Below are 23703 nucleotides of genomic sequence, written 5' to 3' on the forward strand. Positions count from 1 at the left end.
ACACTGGGTCGCATCGGTGGAGGAACCACCTCAACTGGTAGACGCGAGAAGGTTACCTCAGCGTCAACAGGACGCACAACCGACCGCTTGGAAGGTTGTTGGCCAGAAGGTTCAGCAGCAACCTTCTCCGCATTAAAGTCCTCCATCAAGGACGCAAGCTTGGACTGCATGTCTTGCAGCAAAGCCCATTTAGGGTCTACGGGAGCAGGTGCGGCAACAGACGGGGTTAGCGACTGAGGCGGTACCGCTTTCCATCCCTGAAAGCCTTGTTTATGCATGACGCCAGTTTAAAAGAAGGGAAAGCAAAGGCTGTATCCCCCAAACTCCTCCTGGTGATAAACCAGTCGCCTAGCAAACGTAAAGCTCTCTAGGAGAGCGAGAGAGCACTAGCTTATAAACAACGGCTTCGAAGTAGCTAGGCCTAGTGTAAGCTCTGACGTTTAGGTGAACGAGGAGCAGCAGTTACAAAAAGATCCGGACAAAGATCCTTAAAAATCAGCATGATTTAATTAAAGTCCATAGAGGGCTAAGCAGCTTTAGGCTCCTCTCCGTCTGACAGAGTCCTCAAGGGAATATCAGTAGGAGGGGGAACAGCAACTTCCTCATCTAAAGGAATCTTGTCCGAAAAAAGCTGAGTCTCAAGCAAGGGAGAGACCTACCGTGGTGGCAATGCTTTACAAGCAGTCCACACGCACTGGTGCATTAGTAGCGGACCAGGACGCAACGTCATGTAACTGCTTGACAGTCTGTGAACTGTCAACAACAACAGGTGCGAGAGACCAGGACGCAACGTCATGTAACTGCTTGACAGTCTGTGAACTGTCAACAACAACAGGTGCGTGAGGACGCACAGCGTTCACTCGAGACTGCTTTGACTGCCTAGACTGAGCAGTCAAAACAACTCTAGAATGCGGAGGTTGACGCACAGCGTCAAAACAAGTCAACTCCGATTGTTAGCGAACGTCCTGAACGTCAACAGGAGCATCAGCAAGTGGCCTAACGTCCAAATGTGGCTGAAAAACCACACGAGACCGCATCGAGTGTGGTTCTAAACAACCTGACTGACGTGACTTAGCTACGCCAACGTCAACAGGATGCCCAAAGGAACGTTAGGTTGGCTGAAAGCCAGGATCTCGATGAGATAAACGGCTAGGCTCAACGGACTAATCGGTAGAATAGTCTTCCATAAGGGAGGCAAGCATATTCTGCATGTCTTGCCGTAAAACCCGTTTAGGATCAACGGAAATGGTTGCGGTAAGAGACGAGGGTAACGTCTGTGACCGCAACACTTTGCCAACAAAAAAAAACTCTCGGAGTCTGTGTTACGCTTTTGTTAGGCGGCGAGCAGTTTTCCGATGACTGCATAGGGTCAGAGCTGTCCTAATGGCTGCAACCAGGACGCTGGACCTGTCCTGAAAGGACTGACTTTCGCTTAAGGGCCTCGAAACCTTGCTTCAGGTTTCTTATGCGAAAAGTCTTCGGATGACGAGGAGAAAATTGTCTCTCTCGCCTTATGGTAGGGGAGATCTTGGTAAGATACACCCGATACCATAGAGGGAAACGTCTGTTCGCTGATCAAGGCCTCTCGAACCCATAAGTCGTACGACATTACTTCTCCCCTGGGCTTGGGAGCTTGCAAGAGGTCCCGGACTAGGTGAACGACAGGCACGAACAGACGAACCCTCGGACGCAACACTGTAACACTTTGCGCAATATCACTTTATCACTACGATTTTCTGTTTTGCACTTATTTCACTGAAATCGAAACTTTTACTGATTTCTACCTGAAGCACGCAATTCTACCCTCATCAAAAGGTAGTAAATGCGAAATCAGTCGTATAATCCAAGCACATTAATACCAGCAAAAAAAAAACAGTAAACATCTTTTAAGATAAAATTCAGTGGTTGGGGAAGAGAATAAACACTAGTTCATTCAAAACTATGTTTTCAATCTCTCACCGTACATTGCCTGGGGACGAGAATAAAACTAAAAACGTTTTATCCTTTCTCCCCGTACAGAGACTAGGGACGAGAGTAACTCGAGAACAACGTTACCCGCTTGAACGGAACGTTTTCTCTCCTCTCTCTCCCTCCGTCTCTATCTCTCTTGATTTCGCACCTAAGAGAAGAGCCCAATTACGTTTCGTCAAAAAAACATGTTATTTGACTAAAGGAAAAAACAGAAAGGTTTTTCAATTAAAAAGTTCCTTTAAAATAGAATTTAAAACATTTAAGCTTTGAAAGAAGAATGAACAAAATGTCAGAATCGATTTACTCTTTCTGCAAAGTGAAACCGTGAAACTCTCTCTCTCTATCGTAACGATAGAGCGCAAACTGCGTAGCATAAATAAACTAAACGTTAGTTCATCTTTGAAAACAGTACGAAGACTATTCAAAGAAATTCTTTCATAAAATATTTCATTTAAAAAGTTTTAAATCATTAGCTCTTTAAAAGTTATTTATGATTGAAAGGGCTCAACGTTGTTTAACTTCGGTTTCCAAGTTAGGACCGCCTACTCTCAGTTAAGGTCGCATATAAACAAAACAATAAAATTTATTTTTTATGTTTATTATAAATGGAAAGTTAATCGAAGAGGCCTAATAAAGGCGGTGAGATATAAAATATATAGAGGAAAATCTATAATTAATTTATAACGTGATAAGATAATTACTAAAAGCCTAAACACACTTCCGTCTAAGGGAAGGGTCGGCCATTTAAAAGTCAAAGAAAGTCCATACTCTCTTTGTCACCAAAAATTAAATCTATCCAAAACGAGTTCAAGATTTAAGATGAAGATAAAACACCTGCACTGCGAAAGCTCAAACCAAAATGAAGTACTTCACCAAATATGTTGAGAAAACTCCAGGTTCTACAGCGAGTAAAAGTACGTCTTGTCGACACGTCGACAGAGAAGAAATTGAGTCTTTGTTTACATTGAGTATGGTATCTGGCCGACAGTTGGCGCTGATGGGCACACCCGCAACCTGTATAGCGATCGCTGGCGAGTTTTTTGTACAGTTTTTTTTCTGTCGAGCAACAGAGTTGCAGCTATATATTCACCGGCTAAGTTAAATATTTAAAATTATGTGAAACACCTTAGTTATGGTAATACAGTACAGTACTCTATATGCAAATTTAATTGGAAAATTATGTAAAAATGATCTGAGAAATTTAGAAGTGCTTGTGAATTAAAGAACTAAATATACCAGTAAAATCTTTGGGATTGGGGCATGTTTAAAGCTCACAAGCCAACAAACCATCTGGGAAATAGTTTAGTAGTGTCATTCAAACAAGCTAACTAGGAATTTGTTTAGTTGTGACATTCAAATTTTACTATGTGCTGTGAAATTCCAAAGACCTGTAATAAATAGCATTCGTTATATTATATCTTTTAAAACAGGGTCTCCGCGCTTAAGTACACTTAGTCATTCTGGAATGAGGAGGCCCAAGGCGAAGCCTGTCCAACATCAGCGTTAATATGTGACCCCAATACTCAAAACTAAATTTGAAACAAAATACATTTTGGAAAATATGTGCAAACTCACTACTAAAGTTTATGGGGCAGTTAGTGGAAGTACTGTAGTATGTTAGACAAGTATTTTTTCATCCCACTTTGTAACTATTTATAACTTAAGCTAATATTACAGTACCTTAGAATAATATACAGTACAGTACTTGTACTTTCCATTGTCTTTATTTAACTGTACAGTATACTTTGCATTCAAACACTTACTCTTCTTTAAATCAGTAGCAGAAGCTATTTTAAATCTCAGATAAATTATCCTAAGTTCTTTAATAAAACAAGTGGAGCAGAAAAGTAATAGACTTTTGATGTATTATTTTGATGTAAATCTGAAGTTTCAAATTTCATTGAATGTAATTGTAAATAAGTAGTTTTCATTTCTTAAATAAAATTGGCCCACTACCTCTATAGATTGCATTTAGTTTGCAATCAGAGTGTAAGACACCAATGTACACATATCCTCCCTCCATTTCTAGTCCAGGAGGTAAGAACAACAAAACCACCATCCAGGGTGTGAAACACCTGCTTAAGAAGCCTGTAACACTGAAAAGCATTGTGTCTTTATACAGGAATGTGTACACATGAATGACACGAAACTGTCAAATTGTATATTTTTTCTTGCACAAAATGTTTTTCACATTGCACAAAAAGAAATGTATTATTACATGAAGGAATGCTTTTGTTTATTATGAATTGCTGTAGTTACCCTGATAATTATTCCCTTTAAAAATGAATAACAAGTGAATTCAAAGTCAGCAGTACAGTTTAAAAATATTTTTATCATTATCTTTGGATTCAACATTCGTCTTTCTCGGTCTTTCCCCTGTAAATTTTGAAAATAATAAGGTATCCCATAAAAATGGTAAACCGAATAAGAAAAGAAACAAATAACATCAGCTAATGTAATTTTTTCTTAATTCAACGATAAAATGATTACAAGACTGCAAAAGAACCAAAGATAATAATATTTTTTTCAAGTTGCAAGCTAAAACATTTACAAACTGTGCTGCATGGCATCTCTCAACTTACTTTGACGCCATGATCATCAGCATGAGAACCGAGACAACACATCGGACATTTGGCAACACAAAGACAGATTTTCATCTAAACCTGTAAAGTAGTCCACATACAACGTTACCTTGTGTCACCTTACGAGGCCTGTGATGTTATATTCCCTTCTTCTCCCCTTACTTATATTCTAAACAGCATGGACAGGCGAGACAGCAGATCACCTTACCCACTGAGATCCTGGACAAAAGCAAGAAGTATCATCTAACCTTCACCATAAAGGTTTGTCCAACAGCCTAGAAAAATAGAATAAACGCATGGTATTGTATATTCTCTTTCTCTGTCACTCTTATCAGAAGAAAAGAATGGCCTTTCTTGTCCAGAAAAAAAAAGCTTAATACTGTACTCAGTAGCATGATTGCATGGGCATATGAAAACTATAATTAAAATATGCTTTTGCATTTCTTTCTCAATAATAAAACTTTCTTGATTATTTATTTTGTACTAAATTTATACAGTACTGTAATAAATAAATACAATAAATATTTCTATATTTTTTGAGAGAACTGCAAAAGTACAGATATAAATTAGATGGGTATGCTGCAAACTGTTCATATATGTCCTTTTGGTACAGCCTTCCAGCCCAACTAAAGGGTCACAATCTTCTGAAGAGGGGAATCAGGTTGTAGAGCGCTCAGCATCTGCCCCTGAAACAATAGACGCCGACACCTTGCCTATTGAACCCAGGCCTGAACCTCATTCTGCACCTCCTGAAGGCAGGACTGAAGCAGCGTGAGATTGGAAGTCGCTACAGAGCCTCAAGTTTATACTCATATTGTGTGTATTTTATTCATCAGATATCTCTCGTGTCTCTCTAGTTGGTGTAGAGAGTCGTTGAGAGAACTATAAATCACTCGCATAATCTACTTATACAAACATTTTTAGTCTGTTTACATGGAAACAATTTATCTCTCTCTGTTGCACACACACAGAAGCATTCATGTTTTTTATATCTCATGGAAAGATGATCAAATATTTAAAATTGTTTGGAAACAGGTTATTTGCTAAAAAGAAACTTTAAAAATAATTTCAAAATGTATATACAGTAGCTATATCTATTTTATTCTGTTTTTTTCACCGATATAGTTGTTTGTTATATTCTTTACCTTCTCTGTCGTGGGAATGGCTAGCCTACGTACCAAAGTGTTAAGATGATGCCACAAGCCCTGTAAACATTTTCAGTACTTGTGTTAGTGATGCGATGAAAAAAGGAGCAAGAAAAACTTTGGAGATAATTGACAATCCATTTGTTCTGCAATCCAGATAAGAGAATGTACAGGAATGGTGCTATGATGTAATGCCTTGAAACCATGTAAAATGTACGTATTTTCTTATATTGTTCTAAAGAGAAAATAAAATGCTCTAAAAACACCCTAAGTGATATCAAATAATCCGATACAGTAATTTCTTTGGTGTTACTATGTTGCAAACTTTATACCTTCTGAAATTATTATAAATACAGTATAATCTTTATGTTGTGAAATAGCTGTTCCAAATCTATATCTCTATAGTGTCATACTTGAAATTTCTTAATTGGATTCTGGAAATACTGACTTTTCATCAAAACTCTAGACAGATTTCATGATACTATAGTCTTTATCTATATTTGTATTATTTGTCCACCAGGAGCCCTAATACAATGGTTTTGGGGTTTATAAAAAGTTGTGATTAAAGTTCCTTTATAATTGTTTTGTGAGTTCATACAAAACTCTCAAATGAAATTACTATCAAGGTATATACTATCATCATTTCTCTAGTTACCTTGAATGGGAAAATATGCTACAAATAAAAATATTTTTTATGGAGCTTGAAAGTGTAGTGAGATGCTTAGAATACAAAGATATATATAGTTTGTCTCCTACAAGGTATTAGGGATATTGATGGTATTATAAACTTTTATGGCTTAGGCAACACTAGGCTGCATTGTCAGTGATAACATAAATGTTTCTAAAAAAATGTTGAATAGTGTATAGTTATTATATACCTGCAAAGTTGAAAACTTTTTCATTTAAATCCTATTAAATATTTTTCACTCATTGTTTTAATATAAATATCTTTAATGCAACAAAACAAATAATTTGATAGATCTCTAATTTAACAAATATTAAGAGTACATGTAACTTTTATTTTTCCTAGCTATACTGTACAAACTATTCCTTTAAAATAGGGAATGTCTTTAGCAGAGCTGGAATGAGCAGCGTAATCATTAACATCACAAATTTTAAGTAATTTGTATTTTTCCTAACAGTACTTACCTCGAACTACTTTCTTAGGAGTACCTGGGATCTCCTCCCAACCGACCAGAATTTTGTGTAGTTCCCCCCTCTCCGTTTTCTATAGTGGATACCTCTGGGCGGATGAATACACGCCATGAGGCGACCCCGGGTCAGAGAGCGTGCTCGGCCAGGTCTCGGTCACCAGTAAGTTTATGATAGATAAGGTATCAAAAAGTCCTGTAAGGCACTTGGGGCAGGATGGGTGGGCCATAACCCGAAAGTAGTTCGAGGTAAGTACTGTTAGGAAAAATACAAATTACTTAAAATTTGTGATTTGTTCCAATACGGAGTACTTACCTCGAACTACTTTCTTAGGAGGCTAGGTTCTACTGACCCCAAAATAGAAACGAGAACTAGGGAAAACTACGCAAAAAACTATCTTAGTGTCTAAGTAACTCACCTCTGTAAGAGTCTTCGGAGACTTATGCATCCAACTGAACGTGTTCCCCATGGTAGGAGAAGGAATCAAGGGTAATGGAAGGGAAGGGTGATAAGGGGAAAGGTAAGGAAGGAACCTGTGTCTCTTGGACTTACCGCCCATGGCTTCCCCGGGGCTACGACCTTAAATCTTCTGGAGCGCAGAAATGATGGGCCCAAGAGAGAAACCGTCCAAAGATTTCCTAGAACAGTCCTTTAGGTAGTGAGCCGTAAAGGTGAACTGCCTGGACCAAGTGCCTGCCTTCAGGATCTGGCCCACCGCCATGTTCCTCTCGAAGACTAACAAAGTACTCAGGCCCCTAATACCATGGGGTCTAGGCTTTCCCGGAAGAGAGACTCTGAGCTGTCGTAAGCTCTCATAATTACCTGCCGTAACCAGAAAGAGACCATATTCTTGGAGACTGCCTTCTTCACTAGCCCAGAAGAGACGAACAGACTCTTGATCCCAGATCGAAGCCTGGACGTTCTCTCCAGGTACTTCCACACCGCTCTGACTGGGCACAGTAACAAGTCCCTCGGATTGTCCGAACGTGGGATCGCTGGCACTGAGAACCCCTCGAACCTAGGGTCCCAGTAAGCTGGGTTCTGAGTCTTAGCTACAAAATTAGGTAAGAATCTGAAAGTTGCTTTCCGCCACCCTTTCGAGTGCGAGACCTCGTATGACAACCCATGGAGCTCACTTACTCTCTTCGCCGACGCAAGGGCTAACAGGAAGACCGTCTTGAGGGTGAGCTCCTTGGTGACCGGAATTCTTGCCGCATACATTTTCGCCGTAGGACTTTTTGTCACGGACTTTTTGCCGTAGGAAACTTTGCCACTAGGTATTTTTGCCGTAAGGAATTCTTGCCGCAAAATGCATATTACTTTTATAATTTAAAGGTATATGAAAGAGTTGACCTATAAAAAAAATAAGTATAGTGGCCTACATACATACATCTTACTTATGAAGTTTTAAACAAGCAGTTTTAGCCCATGCATACACTCCATTGGTCTTTGATAAATAGCTCGTGCTTCTAAAGTTTAAAATAAGTTGTTACATACCTACTTGCATACATACATACACACACATCTATGTATGTATTTCTAAAGTTGGAAAATATTTAAAACAACAGTAACTTTTTTGGCAATTAATTAACCTTTTGAAAAACGAAGAGTCTAGCAAAAAAGAAAAGAATTGATATTGAACGCGGCGAAGCATCTCACATGAAGAAAAAGTACAAAGATGTTTATGTACGAATACAAAGAATTGTTTCGAGATAGGATTTTCAGCGTAAAGTACACTATATAAGGAGTATTGCAATGAATTTGCACTCATTCTAAACTTAATCAAAGTTTTTTTTTCAAATATTTTGAATTTTAAATAAATAAGTAGGTATGTATACTTCTTGTTTATAAACAACTTTTTTTAAACTTTAGAAGCACGAGCTATTTATCAAAGACCAGTGGAGTGTATGTATGGGCTAAAACTGCTTGTTTAGAACTTCATAAGCAAGAGCTAATTATCAGAGACCATCCATCGCATTATATGTATGTATGTAGGCCACTATACTTATTTTTTGTTATAGGTCAACTCTTTCATATACCTTTAAATTATAAAAGTAATATGCATTTTGCGGCAAGAATTCCTTGCGGCAAGAATTCCTTACGGCAAAAATACCTAGTGGCAAAGTTTCCTACGGCTAAAAGTCCGTGACAAAAAGTCCTACGGCGAAAATATATGCGGCAAGAATTCCTAGAACCGAGCTCCTTGTCCAGAATATCTTCGAGGGGTTCGAAGGGCGGCTCCAACAGGACTTTCAGAACTCTAGCCACATCCGACTGGGGCACCCTACAGGCCTGGCGGGAACACAACTGTTCGAAACTCCTGATGAGCATTGAGATTTGCCTGGAAGCTCCTAGATCAATGCCTTTCAGGAGGAAGACTTGGCCCAACGCCGCTCGGACTCCCTTGATGGACGGAAAAAACGTACCCACGTCGTCTCTTAGATAGACTAGGAAGTCGGCTATCTCATGAATGGAGGGCTCCAACGGCCTGATGTTCTGTGAGGAGCACCATTTAGTAAAGGTGGCCCACTTCGCTTGGTATACCGCGACCGAGGACCGTCTTAGGTACCCCGACATCCTTGCTGCGGTCTTCGACGAGTATCCTTCCCTCTTCAGGAGGCGCTCGATAACCTCCACGCGTGTAGGCGGAGGGACCGAGGGTTTTCGTGAAACCTTTGGAAGTGTGGTTGACGGAGGAGGTCTGGCCTGTCTGGAAGGGGCCAAGGTGGGAGGCGCGCGCCAGTTCCTTTAGGTCCGCGAACCATTCTCTCTCCGGCCACCAGGGCGCTACCAAAGTCATCCATAGGTTGTTTGCCCGCCTCACTCTGTTGAGAACTTGTCTGAGCATCCCGAAGGGCGGGAAGGCATACACATCGAGGTTGTCCCAAGGGTGTTGAAAGGCATCTTCGAACGCTGCTGTTGGATCTGGCACAGGAGAACAAAACACGGGGAGCTGTGCTTTTAGTCTCGTGGCGAAGAGGTCCATCACCGGCGAACACCACTTCAGGATGACCGTTCGGGCCACTCCCGGGTGTAAGGACCACTCCGACCCTACTACTTGACCCATCCTGCTGAGGCCGTCGGCTAGAACGTTCCTCTTTCCTGGAATGAACCTGGCTTTGACCTCGACCTGTTCCTTCGCAGCCCATTCCAGGAATTGCGTCGTGAGACTGCACAGCTCCTTCGACTTCAGTTCTCCTTGCTTCTTCACGTAGGCCACCACCGTGGCGTTGTCGCACATCAGAGCCACGGTGTTTCCCCGGAGTAGATGGACGAATTCTCGGCATGCCCTTTCCACGGCCATCAGCTCTAGCACGTTTATGTGACGGCTCTTCTCCTCGAGGGACCACTTCCCTTTTGCTGACTCGTCGAGAACGTGGGCTCCCCAACCCTCCTTTGACGCGTCCGTGAACAACAGCATCTCCAGGGGATCGATTGCGAAGGGCATTCCTTTGAGGTTGTTTGTCCTGTCGTGCCACCACTTCAGGACTTCCTTTGTCTCCGGGAACACCGGAACTATTTTGTGCGGGGACTTCCCCGGGGTCCAGAGCTCCTTCAGGTTCCATTGAACTCCCCTGAGTTTGAGCCTCCCCCGGGGGACTAACTACAGTACTCCAACGACACAAGGTGGCCCACCAATCTCTGCCAGTCCTTGGCTCTCCTGGGCTGGTCTGTTAGGAAGGATCGCAGTATCTGATCCAGATTGTCCAATCTCTCCGAGGAGGGGAAGGCCCTCACCAACCGGGTGTCTAGAACCATCCCCAGGTAGGTCATCCTGGTGGAGGGCGTCAGCTGCGACTTTTCCAGGTTGATGGTGATACCCAAGTCCCTGCAGAACCGTAGAAGCTTCGCGCCTTGCTCCCTCAGTGCTCCCTCTGAGGCTGAAAGCAACAACCAGTCGTCTAGGTAACGAATCAGGCGGATGCCCTGCTCGTGTGCCCAGGCTGAGACTGTTGCGAAGACTCTCGTGAAGACCTGAGGAGCTGTCGACAGTCCGAAGCAGAGAGTTCTGAATTGCAATGCTTGGGTACCCCACTTCACTCTTAGGAACTTCCTGCTGGAGGGGTGGACGGGTATCTGAAAGTAGGCGTCCTTGAGGTCCATGGACATCATGAATTCCCCTTCCCTCAAGGCCGCCATTACCGACTTCAGGGTGTCCATTTTGAAGTCGGTCTTGCACACAAACTTGTTGAGGGCTGACAGATCTATGACCGGCCTCCAACCCCCTGTCGCATTTCTCCACAAGGAAGAGTCTGCTGTAGAACCCCGGGCCGAGATTCCTGACTGGTTCCAACGCCCCTTTGGAGAGCATGGCCGACACTTCCTCCTGCAATGCTGTTCTTCTTAAGGGGTCCTTGGGCGCCAACCACTCCGCCTGTTGGTCCGGGATTAGAGGGGGCGGTTCGGCTAGGAAGGGCAACCTGTATCCGTCCTTCAGTACTGCTACGGTCCACGGATCCGCTCCGTAATTCCGCCAAGATTGCCAAGAGTGTTTGAGGCATCCCCCTACCCGAGGCTTCGCCAGGAGTAGGGGGCCTCACTGCCTATCTCCTCCTAGAGGCGCGGCTCGATCGCCCTCTCCTGGAGTTGGAATAGGAGGGCCTAAAGTTTGTCTGCGGGGCTTGGTGCCAAGACACCGACGGGGACTCTCTCCTCAGTTGGACTGGCGAAACATGGGATGGGTGAGGGGCGTCTGAAGAAGGTCTCCTGTGAGCTGGCTGTCTTGCAGGCGGGGGTCTGGGCTCTCCCGCTTCTTTAAGTTTCCTGACCCTCTTCATCACTTCCTCGACTGCCTTCAGGGGAACACAGACTCGCTCCTAACTGGTGAGTTCCTCAACGCCCTCGCCTCCCGTTCGGGTAACCTCTGCACCAATTTGCTCAGAACTGTGTCCCTCTTCCGCAGGACCCAGTTGGCTGCTTAAGAGAGGGATAGGTAGGAGAGAAACTTCAAGGCTTTTCCCCCCAAACTGATCAGTTCCCTTAGTAAGGACTGATTCTCGGGGATGGAGAGGTCACGAGAGGACTGGAACCCCACCAGCGTGCAGGCCCACCAGTCCAACCACGAAGAAACATATACCAGGTCTAGAGCCATATCCTCCATCATAGGCATTTCTGCTGGTGAAAAGCACACCGGAGCAGAGGATGCCCTGTCTTCTGCCACTCCCTGGTTCAAAATGGCGATCGCTGGCTCGACCGTACGGGGATCTCTGCAACAACCCTCCGGGACATAAAAGCGTTTCTGTGTTTTAAGTCCCGGTAGGAGTTTTGAGGCACCCTGGCTCCTGGAAGTTCACTGACCCTTTTAGCCGAAGCCAAGCACACTAGGAAAAGTGTCTTGAGGGTGAGATCCTTCAGGGAGGCTGAATGTAATGGTTCAAACCTGTCTGACATGAGGAACCTTATGACCACGTCTAAGTTCCATCCAGGAGTTGCCAAACGACGTTCCTTAGAGGTCTCGAAAGACTTAAGGAGATCTTGGAGATCTTTATTGTTGGAAAGATCTAAGCCTCTATGTCGAAAGACCGAAGCCAACATGCTCCTGTAGCCCTTAATCGTGGGAGCTGAAAGGGAGCGAACCTTTCTGAGATGTAAAAGAAAATCTGCGATTTGGGCTACAGAGGTACTGGACGAGGACACAGATGCTGACTTGCACCAGTCTCGAAAGACTTCCCACTTCGACTGGTATACTCTAATGGTAGAAGCTCTCCTCGCTCTTGCAATCGCACTGGCTGCCTCCTTCGAAAAGCCTCGAGCTCTTGAGAGTCTTTCGATAGTCTGAAGGAAGTCAGACGAAGAGCGGGGAGGCTTTGATGGACATTCTTTACGTGGGGCTGACGTAACAGATCTACCCTTAGAGGAAGACTTCTTGGAAAGTCTACTAGCCATTGAAGTACCTCGGTGAACCACTCTCTCGCGGGCCAGAGGGTAGCAACCAACGTCAACCTTGTCCCTTCGTGAGAGGCGAACTTCTGCAGTACCTTGTTGACTATCTTGAATGGTGGGAATGCATATAAGTCCAGAAGAGACCAATCCAGTAGAAACGCGTCTATGTGGATTGCTTCTGTATCTAGGACTGGAGAGCAATAGATTGGTAACCTTTTGGTCAACGAGGAGGCAAAGAGGTCTATGGTGGGTTGACCCCAAGTAGCCCAAAGACTCTTGCCCACGTCCTTGTGGAGGGTCCATTCCGTGGGTATCACCTGACCCCTCCGACAGAGACAGTCTGCCAAGACGTTCAAGTCCCCCTGGATGAATCTCGTCAACAGGGAGATGCCTCGATTTCTTGACCATAAGAGAAGGTCCCTTGCGATCTCGAGCAGCGTGAAGGAGTGTGTGCCTCCTTGCTTGGAGATGTACGCCAAAGTTGTGGTGTTGTCTGAGTTGACCTCTACCACTGTTTCAAAGAAGCTTTCGAATATCATCAAGGCCAAGTGGACTGCTAATAGCTCCTTGCCGTTGATGTGCATGCTCTTCTGACTTGAGGTCCACAGACCCGAGCATTCCCGACCGTCCAGGGTCGCACCCCAACCCAAATCCGACGCGTCTGAGAACAACACGTGGTTTGGGTTCTTGACTGCTAGGGATAGTCCCTCTCTCAGACTGATATTGCTGTCCCACCATTTCAGGCATGCCTTTACTGGTTCGGAGACTGGGAATGAAACCGTCTCTAACGTCTTGTCCTAGTTCCAGTGAGAGGCTAGATGGAACCGGAGAGGCAGAAGGTGTAGTCTCCCTAGTGAGACAAACTGCTCCAGGGATGAGAGAGTCCCTACGAGACTGTTCCAACTCCTGACTGAACAAACGTTTTCTTTTCAGCATTAGTTGGACTTCGAGCAGGGCTTGTTCTATTCGGTGGCAGACGGAAGAGCCCGAAAAAAACTGGACTGCGAATCTACATCCCCAAATATAGAATAATCTGGGATGGGATCAGTTGGGACTTTTAGGTTGACCAAAAGTCCCAACTCCCTGGCCAGACTCAACGTCCAATGTAGATCCTGCAGACAGCGAAGACTGGACGATGCTCTGAGAAGCCAGTCGTCCAAGTACAGGGAGGCTCGGATCCCCGATAGATGGAGGGATTTTGCCACATTCCTCATGAGCCTCGTAAACACGAGAGGAGCAGGACTGAGGCCAAAGCACAGGGCTCGAAACTGGTACCCCACATTCCTGTAAACAAACCTCAGAAACAGTTGGGAATCCGGGTGTATAGGAATGTGGAAGTATGCCTCCTGAAGGTCGAGAGAGACCATCCAGTCGCCTTCCATTAATGCTGTCAAGACAGCCTGGTAGACTTCATCGTGAAGTTTGTCTTGACAAAGAACACATTGAATGCACTTGCCTCTTACGTACTCCTGCAGTGAACATGGCTGCCAGATCATTGGAGCCATCCCTGAGGGACTTGTTCCTGCAGAGAACGTGGCTGTCAGATCATTGGAGCCATCCCTGAAAGCCTTGTTTATGCATGACATAATTGTACAGCAAAACTTCAAACGCTCGAAAAAAACTCCTAACAGGAGATGGTCTAGCTCTGAAGTCGACCATAAAATCTTGGAGCGTCTCATGGCCAGGCGCCAGGGAGTCTATGAGGTTTGAGAAGTCTATCTGGGCAGAGGCAGGAACTCCCAAGCCGAGAACTTCTCTCGTGTCATATCAGACTCTCGCTCTATAAGCCAGCTTAAAAGTAGGGAAAGCAAAGGCTGTCTCCCCCAAACTCCTCCTGGTGATAAACCAGTCGCCTAGCAAACGTAAAGCTCTCTTAGAAGAGCGAGAGAGCACTAGCTTATAAAACAACGGCTTCGAAGTAGCTAGGCCTAGTGTAAACTCTGACGTTTAGGCGAACGAGGAGCAGCAGTTACAAAAAGATCCGGACAAAGATCCTTAAAAATCAGCATGATTTATTTAAAGTCCATAGAGGGCTAAGCAGCTTTAGGCTCCTCTCCGTCTGACAGAGTCCTCAAGGGAATATCAGTAGGAGGGGGAACAGCAACTTCCTCATCTGAAGGAACCTTGTCCGACAATAGCCGAGTCTCAAGCAAGGGAGAGACCTGCCGTGGTGGCAATGCTTTACAAGCAGAGTCCACACGCACTGGTGCATTAGTATCGGACCAGGACGCAACGTCATGTAACTGCTTAACAGTCTGTGAACTGTCAACAACAACAGGTGCGGGAGGACGCTCGGCGTCCACTCGAGACTGTTTTGACTGCCTAGTCTGAGCAGTCAAAAACAACTCTAGACTGCGGAAGTTGACGCTCAGCGTCAAAACAAGTCAACTCCGCTGGTTGGCGAACGTCCTGAACGTCAACAGGAGCATTAGGAAGCGGCCTAACGTCCAAATGCGGCTGAAAGTCAACACGTGACCGCATCGAGTGAGGCTCTACATATCGTGACTGACGTGACTTAGCTACGCCAACGTCAACAGGACGCACAAAGGTTCGTTTGGGCGGCTGAAGGCCAGGATCTCGATGAGATAAACGGCTAGGATCAACGTGAACCTTATCGGCAGAATAGTCTTCCATAAGAGAGGCAAGCTTATTCTGCATGTCTTGCCGTACAACCCATTTAGGATCAACGGGATTGGTTGCGGTAAGAGACGAGGGTAACGTCTGTGACTGCAAAACCTAGCCTACAAAAAGACTCTCGGAGCCTGTGTTACGCTTTTGTTTAGGCGGCGAGCAGTCTTTCGATGACTGCATAGGGTCAGAGCTGTCCTAATAGTTAAAACCAGGACGCTGGACCTGTCCTGAAAGGACTGACTTTCGCTTAAAGGGCCTCGAAACCTTGTTCCACGGTTACTTATGCGAAAAGCCTTCGGATGACGAGGAGAAAATCGTCTCTCTCGTCTTATGGTAGGGGCGATCTTGGTGAGATACGCCTGATACCATAGAGGGAACGTCTGTTCGCTGATCAAGGCCTCTCGAACCCATAAGTTGTACGACATTACTTCTCCCCTGGGCTTGGGAGCTTGCAAGAGGTCTCGGACTAGGCGAACGACAGGCACGAACAGACGAACCCTCGGTCGCAACACTGATAACACTTTGCGCAATATCACTTTATCACTACGATTTTCTGTTTTGCACTTATTTCACTGAAATCGAATTTTTTAACAATTCACATTAGGTATGAATAAAACTGATTTCTACCTGAAGCACGCAATTCTACCCTCATCAAAAGGTTATAATTGCGAAATCAGTCGTATAATGTAAGCACATTAATACAAGCAAAAAACAGTAAACATATTTTAAGATAAAAAGATCAGTGGCTGGGAAGGAGACTAAACACTAGTTCATTCAAAACTACGTTTTCAATCTCTCACCGTACAGTGCCTTGGGACGAGAATAAAAACTAAAAACGTTTTATCCTTTCTCCCCGTACAGAGACTAGGGACGAGAGTAAAAAGCTGACTCGAGAACAACGTTACTCGCTTGGGACGAGAATAAAGATCGGAACGTTCTCTCTCCTCTCTCTCTCTCCGTCTCTATCTCTCTCTCTCTCTCTCTCTCTCTTGATTTCGCACCGAAGAGAAGAGCCCACTTACCTTTCGTCAATAAACAGGTTATTTGACCAAAGGAAAAAACTGAAAGGTTTTTCAATTAAAAAGTTCCTTTAAAATAGTATTTAAAACATTTAAGCTTTGAAAGAAGAATGAACAAAACGTCAGAATCGATTTACTCTATCTGCAAAGTGAAACCGTGATACTCTCTCTCTCTATCGTAACGATAGAGCGCAAACTGCGTAGCATAAATAAACTAAACGTTAGTTCATCTTTGAAACAGTACGAAGACTATTCAAAGAAAATCTTTCATAAAATATCTACTAAAAAAAAATATTCATTTAATAAGTTTTAAATCATTTGCTCTGTAAAAGTTATTTACGATTGAAAGGGCTCAACGTTGTTTAACTTCGGTTTCCAAGTTAGGACCGCCTACTCTCAGGAAAGGTCGCATATAAACAAATCATAAAAATTTATCTTGATGTTTATTATAAATGGAAAGCTAATCGAAGAGGCCTAATAAAGGCGGTTGAGATATAAAATATATAGAGGAAAATCTATAATTAATTTATAACGTGATAAGATAATTGCTAAAAGCCTAAAACACACTTCCGTACTAAGGGAAGGGTCGGCCATTTAAAAGTCAAAGAAAGTCCAAAAAAAAAACAATCCAAAGTCATCAAAAATTAAATCTATCCAAAAACGAGTTCAAGATTCAAGTTGAAGATAAAACACCTGCACTGCGAAAGCTCAAACCAAAAGGAAGTACTTCACCAAATATGTTGAGAAAACTCCAGGTTATACAGCGAGTATTGATACGTCTTGTCGTTAAGCCCGACAGAGAAAAAAACGGATTTTGAGCGAAGCGAAAAATCTATTTTTGGGTGAGATAGCTATGGCGTCCTGATGGAAGGTTCCTTTTTGGTAGCTTCCTTGGGTATAAAACTACTAAGATATTCCCAGAGAATTTAACCACAGGTTATCACAGAATTCTAACTTCTGGAGCGAGTATCCCAAAGGTTTCCCTTTAAGACATCGTATATCAACAGGGGACGCATGTCTAAACGCGCCACATAGCTATCTTCACCCCGAACAGAGTTAATGCTTCGGTGTGTAAGGGTTGAGAATAGCTGGGAGCCGCTCCACAGCCAATCTCACTCGTGGCTACTACTGATACTCGAGACGTAAACAAACGGGTGCCATTGCTCAAATGACGTCACGCCCGTCTTCATCCTGAAGCCAGTTGCTTGCCCAACACCATGATACAGTAGAACAGGGTGGGATCTAAAACTGGACGAAGTAGCAGGGAGGGTCCATCAGGACGCCATGGCTATCTCACCCAAAAATAGATTTTTCGCTTCGCTCAAAATCCGTTTTTTGGGCTCAAGCCATGGCGTCCTGATGGAAGAATACCAGAGAATCAATGTATCGTGGTAGATTTTCCCCTAATAGTAAGTGCCAAGGCATTGACAAAACAGCATAGTAATCTTTGATAAAGGACCATAGGGAAGAAGCATCCTGCCCCCCTAGGCAGTGAAGTTCCCATGGGCCATGCCGACGTCAAAGTGGTATTGAAGGGCTATTCATCCTGATAGAAGAACTTGAAGAACTTGGAGATGAAGCCGAATGTTTGGTATTTGTATAGGAACATTCTGAAAATTAGACCAGTGGTGGTTGGGCACTGTGTATTGAGAGTGATGGTTCATCTCCCGGGTAATAAAAGTAAGTATTCGTGTTGGAACCTTACATAATCAGAGTGAATATAAATTAAGAGTTAGCATCTTAATTTCTTCATAACCATAAGGAAAAGGGGGAATAATAAAACTATGACAGGCATGTATTTCATAGTAAGTAGGAGCTGATTGAGACGCACAGGTAATAAAATAGAAATTTTATTTCACAAATGCAGAAATTAAATAATTTACAGCAATAAGTAAAGTTCATTTACAGTAATTATAATGTACATAGTAATAAAGACTTGCTCTTGAATCTGAAAAGGAATTTCAAGTTTATTAGTAGGCACTCGTTCTCGAGGAACGCAAGTCTTTGATTAAAAAACACGTCATGCTCAGGGCATGCGGCACTTGTGTGACAACTATGACATTTCACCTGGGATAAGAACAGTTATAAAAGCACTAAGTGTTTTCGACATCACTATGAATCGCTCGAGGGTCAACATAGGCACCCGAAGAGTTAGAGTCCCAAGTAACTCACTGTTCTACGCAGAGTTAGGTGCAGGTTTCATAACACTACCTGCGGCTACCACAAAATGTTTGACTTCGTGCACTTGTTTCGCATAATGTTTAAAGAAAACTCGCGAGGACTTCCAACCCGTGAAGTTTTTAAGGCTTTCAAAGTCCATACTCTGAAAGAAATTCAGAGATGATGCCACTTTTCTAGGATCATGACCAGCGGGTGTACTGTTAGGATCCGCTCTGCGAATGAAGTAGGTGATTTTCGCTCTTAATTGTTTCAGTGACAGGTCGCTGCCCGATGTTTCTCCTTTGAAGAGTTGGCCTCCACCAAAGTTTGAAGTTCTGCGAAGATAGACCTTGAGGCTCTCTACTGGACATAGAGAGGCATCCTCCTTCAGGGGGCATATTCTCCAAGGGCCCCATCTTTTGGTGGTTAATTCATTTTTGGCGAGAAACGTCGGATCAGGGGAGAGGGTAACTTCACCTGTATCGGTAAACAGGATGTGTCCATCCTCTCTTGATAAAGCCACTATTTCGCTGACTCGAGCTCCTGAAGCGAGAGCAAAGAGAAATATAACTTTCTGAGTCAGATCCTTGAGAGGGCATGAATCATTGTCCAAGTTGGAGGCGAAATGGAGCACCTTGTCTAGTGACCAGGAGATCGGTTTCGGTGGGGGTGCTGGGCGTAGGCGAGCACATGCTTTCGGCAGTTTGTTGAAGATGTCGCTGGACAGATCAATTTGGAAAGCATATAGAATTGGTCTGGTCAAGGCCGATTTGCAGGTTGATATCGTATTGGCTGCTAATCCCTGTCCATGAAGGTGAATAAAGAAGGACATGCAGAAATCAATCGTGATTTCTTTAGGATTTTTTGTCTTGACGAAGGAGACCCATTTCCTCCAGGATGATTCATATTGCCGTCTTGTGGATTCGGTCTTGTATTCCTCTAGGAAGTCCAGACTTTTCTTCGAGATCCCAAACCTCTTCTTTGCGGCTAGGGAGAGAAAATCATGAGATGAAGGTCCTTGATTTTCGATGATGAAGCGAAGACAGTCGACTTCTGTACTTGTTGAGAGAGAACTGGGCCCGGGAGAGGGATCAGCTTGGGCTGCAGCTCCAGGACCAGGGGGTACCAGTTGCTCCGAGGCCACTTGGGAGCCACTAGGGCCGCTGTCCCTTTGAAGGTTCTCAGTTTGGAGAGGACTTTCAACAGAAGGTTGGTGGGGGGGAACAGGTAGATCTTGGACCATCTGTTCCAATCCAGTGACATGGCATCCACTGCTTCTGCTTTGGGGTCCTCGTACGGGGCCACATACCGAGGAAGTTGATTGTTGTCGCTCGTTGCAAAGAGATCTATCTGAAGTTCTGGGACTTGGTGAGAGATGAAGGAGAACGATCTTGCGTCTAGAGACCATTCCGACTCTATCGGGTTTGTCCGAGATAGAGCATCCGCTGTCACGTTGCGGAATCCTTGTAGGTGAACTGCAGACAAGTGCCACTTCTTCTTCTCTGCCAGACGGAAGATTGGGAGAAGCACCTGATTTATCTGGGGCGATCTTGAGCCTTGGCGATTGAGACAACGAACTACCACCGAGTTGTCTAGGGTTAGACGGATGTGGATCGAGGGCGGCGGGGATAACTTCTTTAGGGTTAGAAGGACCGCCATGGCCTCCAAGATGTTTATGTGGAACGTCTTGAACAGGGGAGACCAGGTGCCTTGAGCCTGTTTTTGGTGGGAGTGACCTCCCCAACACTCCAGCGAAGCGTCCGTGTGGATGTTGAGTGATGGAGGAGGGTGTTGGAGAGGAATGGACCTTTTCAGGGCCTTTGCTTCTGACCACGGCTTTAGAAGAAGTCGCAGTCTGTTTGGAAGCCGTCTCTTGAGGTCTCTTCGAGCGATGGATGCCGAACGTCTCCAGACTCCCGCGGCATCCTTTAGCTGTGCGCGAAGCACTGGGTTTGTCACTGAGGCGAACTGTAGAGAGCCTAGAACTCGTTCCTGCTGGCGTCTTGAAATGCGTTTGGATTTCAGCAGTCGCTTGACAGACCCTGCTATTTCCTTCCTTTTCTTCTGGGGGATGGAAAGGCGGTGTGACTGAAGGTTCCAGTGGATTCCCAACCACTGGAACTTCTGAGCTGGAGAGAGGCGAGATTTTTTCTCGTTGATCTTGAATCCCAGGTGTTCTAGGTACTGGGTGACTTTGTTGCAAGATTTTACACAATCTTCGGGCGATGGGGCCCAGACTAGCCAGTCGTCGAGGTAGGCCATCACCTGGACGTTTCGTAGGCGGTGCTGTTGTACTATGGCATCCGCCAGTTTTGTGAAGATCCGAGGGGCCACGTTGAGGCCGAAGGGCATGGCCCGGAAGGCGTAGCTCTTCCTTTGGAGTCGAAATCCTAGGTAGGAGGAAGCGTGATGGTTCATTGGAACGTGCCAGTAGGCATCCGCCAGGTCTATGGAGACCGTGTAGGAACCTCGAGGTAGAAGGGTCCTTATCTGTTGAAGAGTCAGCATCTTGAACTTGTCGTTCGCTATGAACTTGTTGAGGGGGGATAAGTCCAGAATGACTCTGAGTTTGTCTGAGTCTTTCTTGGGGACACAAAACAGTCTCCCTTGGAACCTGGTGGACTTTACCTTCCTTATCACCTTCTTGTTCAAGAGATCTAGGACATATTCTTCCAGAAGAGGGGTTGATTGTTGGAAGAATTGCTGGAAGATTGGGGGTGGTTGAGTCCAACTCCAGCCTAGACCCTTCTTGACGATGCTGTGTGCCCAGGGATCGAAGGTCCAACGATCCTGGAATTGGCGGAGTCTTCCTCCCACCGGAAGCACTTCATTGCTTCTGGTGTCCCGAGGGCTTGCTGCCTCGGCCGCTAGCTCCCTTTCCTCCTCTGCCTCTGGAGGGACGGCGAGAGGCGTCTTTGCTTGCACCCTTGTATGAGCCTCTACCTTTGGGACGAAAGGTAGTTGACTGTTGCTCGAAAGCAGGGGTGAAGACCGGTGACTGTGACAACACCGGTTGGGGGACCAATTGAAAGGTCTGTTGTGGTTGGGCAACCACTTGGGAGGTAGCGGGTCCCGGAAACTGACGTCTTTGTTGACGTTGCTGGGGTTTCTGTTTTTGGGATTTCCTCTTAGGTTGAGGTCCGTCGTCCTGAGAGGGTTTCCTTTTCCTGGACATGCCCCACTTGTGGAGAAGGTTCCTATTCTCCGTGGCGGCTCTGTCGGTGATTTCCTTCACGAGGTCAGAGGGAAAGAGGTGTTTACCCCAGATGTTGGAGGAAATCAGCCTCCGGGGTTCGTGTTTCACGGTGGCACCTGCAAACACGAATTCACGACAGGCTCTCCGAGCCTTTATGAAGTGGTACAAGTCCTTCATCACGGTCATCAGGTGGGATTTGGAGAGTACCATGTAGTGGTCTGGTACTCTGGTGTCACAGGCCATAATTTCAAGTTGGACTTGATGAGATAAGGATGCTGCGAGCCTCTCCTTCGTATCTTGTTCCCGACGAAGGAGGTGATCGTTGAGCTTAGGGAGGTCTTCATTAAACTGACGTCCGGCGACGTCAGGATCTAGCTTTCCCACGACGAAAGTATGCTGGACATCCTTCCAGTTTCGAGTGTCAGGGGGAGTTACTATGGAGAAGGGTCTGCACTCCTCCAGTGCAGGGCAGGCTTTCCCTTCTTCCGCAGCTTTAAGGCACGCAGCTAAGGCCTTTTCCAGGAATGGAAGAATCGCATTTTCAGGTGCGACATAAGTAGGGTGCTTCTTGCTCAGGGCCGGAAGCTTAGAGCAGGTAAAGCCCCTACTCTTGAATGTGGTGGCTAGCATAGCCTGGGCCTTTGCGAGATCGAACACTATCTCTTCCTTCGGTTCGGTCTCTTCCTTCGAGGCAGGTTCAGAACGCAGACGGACGTAACAGTCCGGGTAGGCCTCAAAGTTTGGGAAGAACTCCACGTCTTCCAAGGGGACCGTGCCGATCTTATCGCTGACAAAGATCCTGCCGGTCGCGATAACCATATGCTCAGCATACCTCCACGGGTTGGCATGTGAGCAAGCGGGGAGATCCTTAACCGAAATCCTCTTCGGTTCTCTGGATCCCATCATGGACCTGATGAACTCCTGGTTCTCCTTCAACCTGTCGTCCATGACAGCTCTAATCAGTCGGATCATTTCTTGAGTGGAAGAAGAGGGATCCGGGGTCGAGGAGGTAGACGGAATAGACACTTCCGTCGGTGTAGGAGTAGGAGGGGGGATGGACGGAGGAGCGACCTCTTGCTCCGACTCGGCGTATTCCACCTTGTCTTCGTCATCTTCGGCTCCTTGAGCCATAAGCGTCTTCTCGGTGTCTTCCGAGACATCCGACATCTGTTCGTCATCTCCGGAATCCAGGCGACACTCATGCATGGACTGAGCCATGACAACATCAGGTTCCACTGTAAGTTGGACAATGGGAATCACGTCTTTGGGTACCACTGAATCAGGGGAGGCCTTAGGGAACAGGAGTGACCTCAATTCTTCTGAGGCCAGGTAAGGGCCGGTGGCATTTTTCTGGAAGCCACGCACCCACTTGCGTAGCTTTTCACGAGAAATGTCTCTGACCTCCGCTGAGGGAGGGTTATGGAAGGCGTCAGCCATGTGAGCCTGGCAGACCGTACAGTTCAGTGGATTCCAAAACTTCAGATCCCCTTTCTTGTCGGCACAAGGGGCGTGGGTCCTGCAAGCCGTATGCCCGTAAAACTGCGGGCGTTTCACAGCGCAGAAGGCGAAGTCACACTTCATCTGCTCCTCCTGTGGAAGAAAGAGAAAATGAGTATGGGGGAGTCATAAGAATGGCTCTTAAACTAAGTTAATATTAATTATTAATTTTAACTTAAAGAAGGGTGTGATGCATAGAGATTGAAATAGTAAAGAGAACATACTCCATGCATCTCGCCCGGCTGGTTACCGTAAGCTTTGTCCTTGGATAATCCGAGAGACCGAAGGCACCGGATAGTATTCCTTAGAGTTCCATAGGGCAATGGAATTCCGTGGAAAAACCAAGGGTAAGATTGGGACCGAGATCATTCGGTCCCAAACTAGGGGCTAGAGGGCCTCCTTTTAAGGTAACTGCTTCCGGCAACCAGCCGTGCAAAGATGCACGCAGCATGCTGGAATTAGAAGAG

At 45.3% G+C, this 23703-nt stretch overlaps 1 protein-coding gene across 6 annotated transcripts in view; it reads left to right on the plus strand.

Moving 5' to 3' along the window:
• The window catches only part of LOC137643827 (uncharacterized), a 359559-nt gene extending 352974 nt beyond the window's left edge, over window positions 1-6585 (plus strand). For 4 of the 6 annotated variants that reach the window (XM_068376527.1, XM_068376533.1, XM_068376528.1 and 1 more), the window contains 2 exons: window positions 4731-4814; window positions 5167-6585. In XM_068376527.1, the coding sequence (XP_068232628.1) occupies window positions 4731-4814; window positions 5167-5328 (246 nt within the window). In that variant the 3' untranslated portion in view covers window positions 5329-6585. The other 2 variants (XM_068376529.1, XM_068376532.1) reach the window with 2 other exon arrangements.
• The last annotated feature ends 17118 nt before the right edge of the window (window positions 6586-23703 follow it).

The sequence above is a fragment of the Palaemon carinicauda genome, chromosome 7 (assembly GCF_036898095.1).
Source record: "Palaemon carinicauda isolate YSFRI2023 chromosome 7, ASM3689809v2, whole genome shotgun sequence".
NCBI classification, from domain to species: Eukaryota; Metazoa; Arthropoda; class Malacostraca; order Decapoda; family Palaemonidae; genus Palaemon; species Palaemon carinicauda.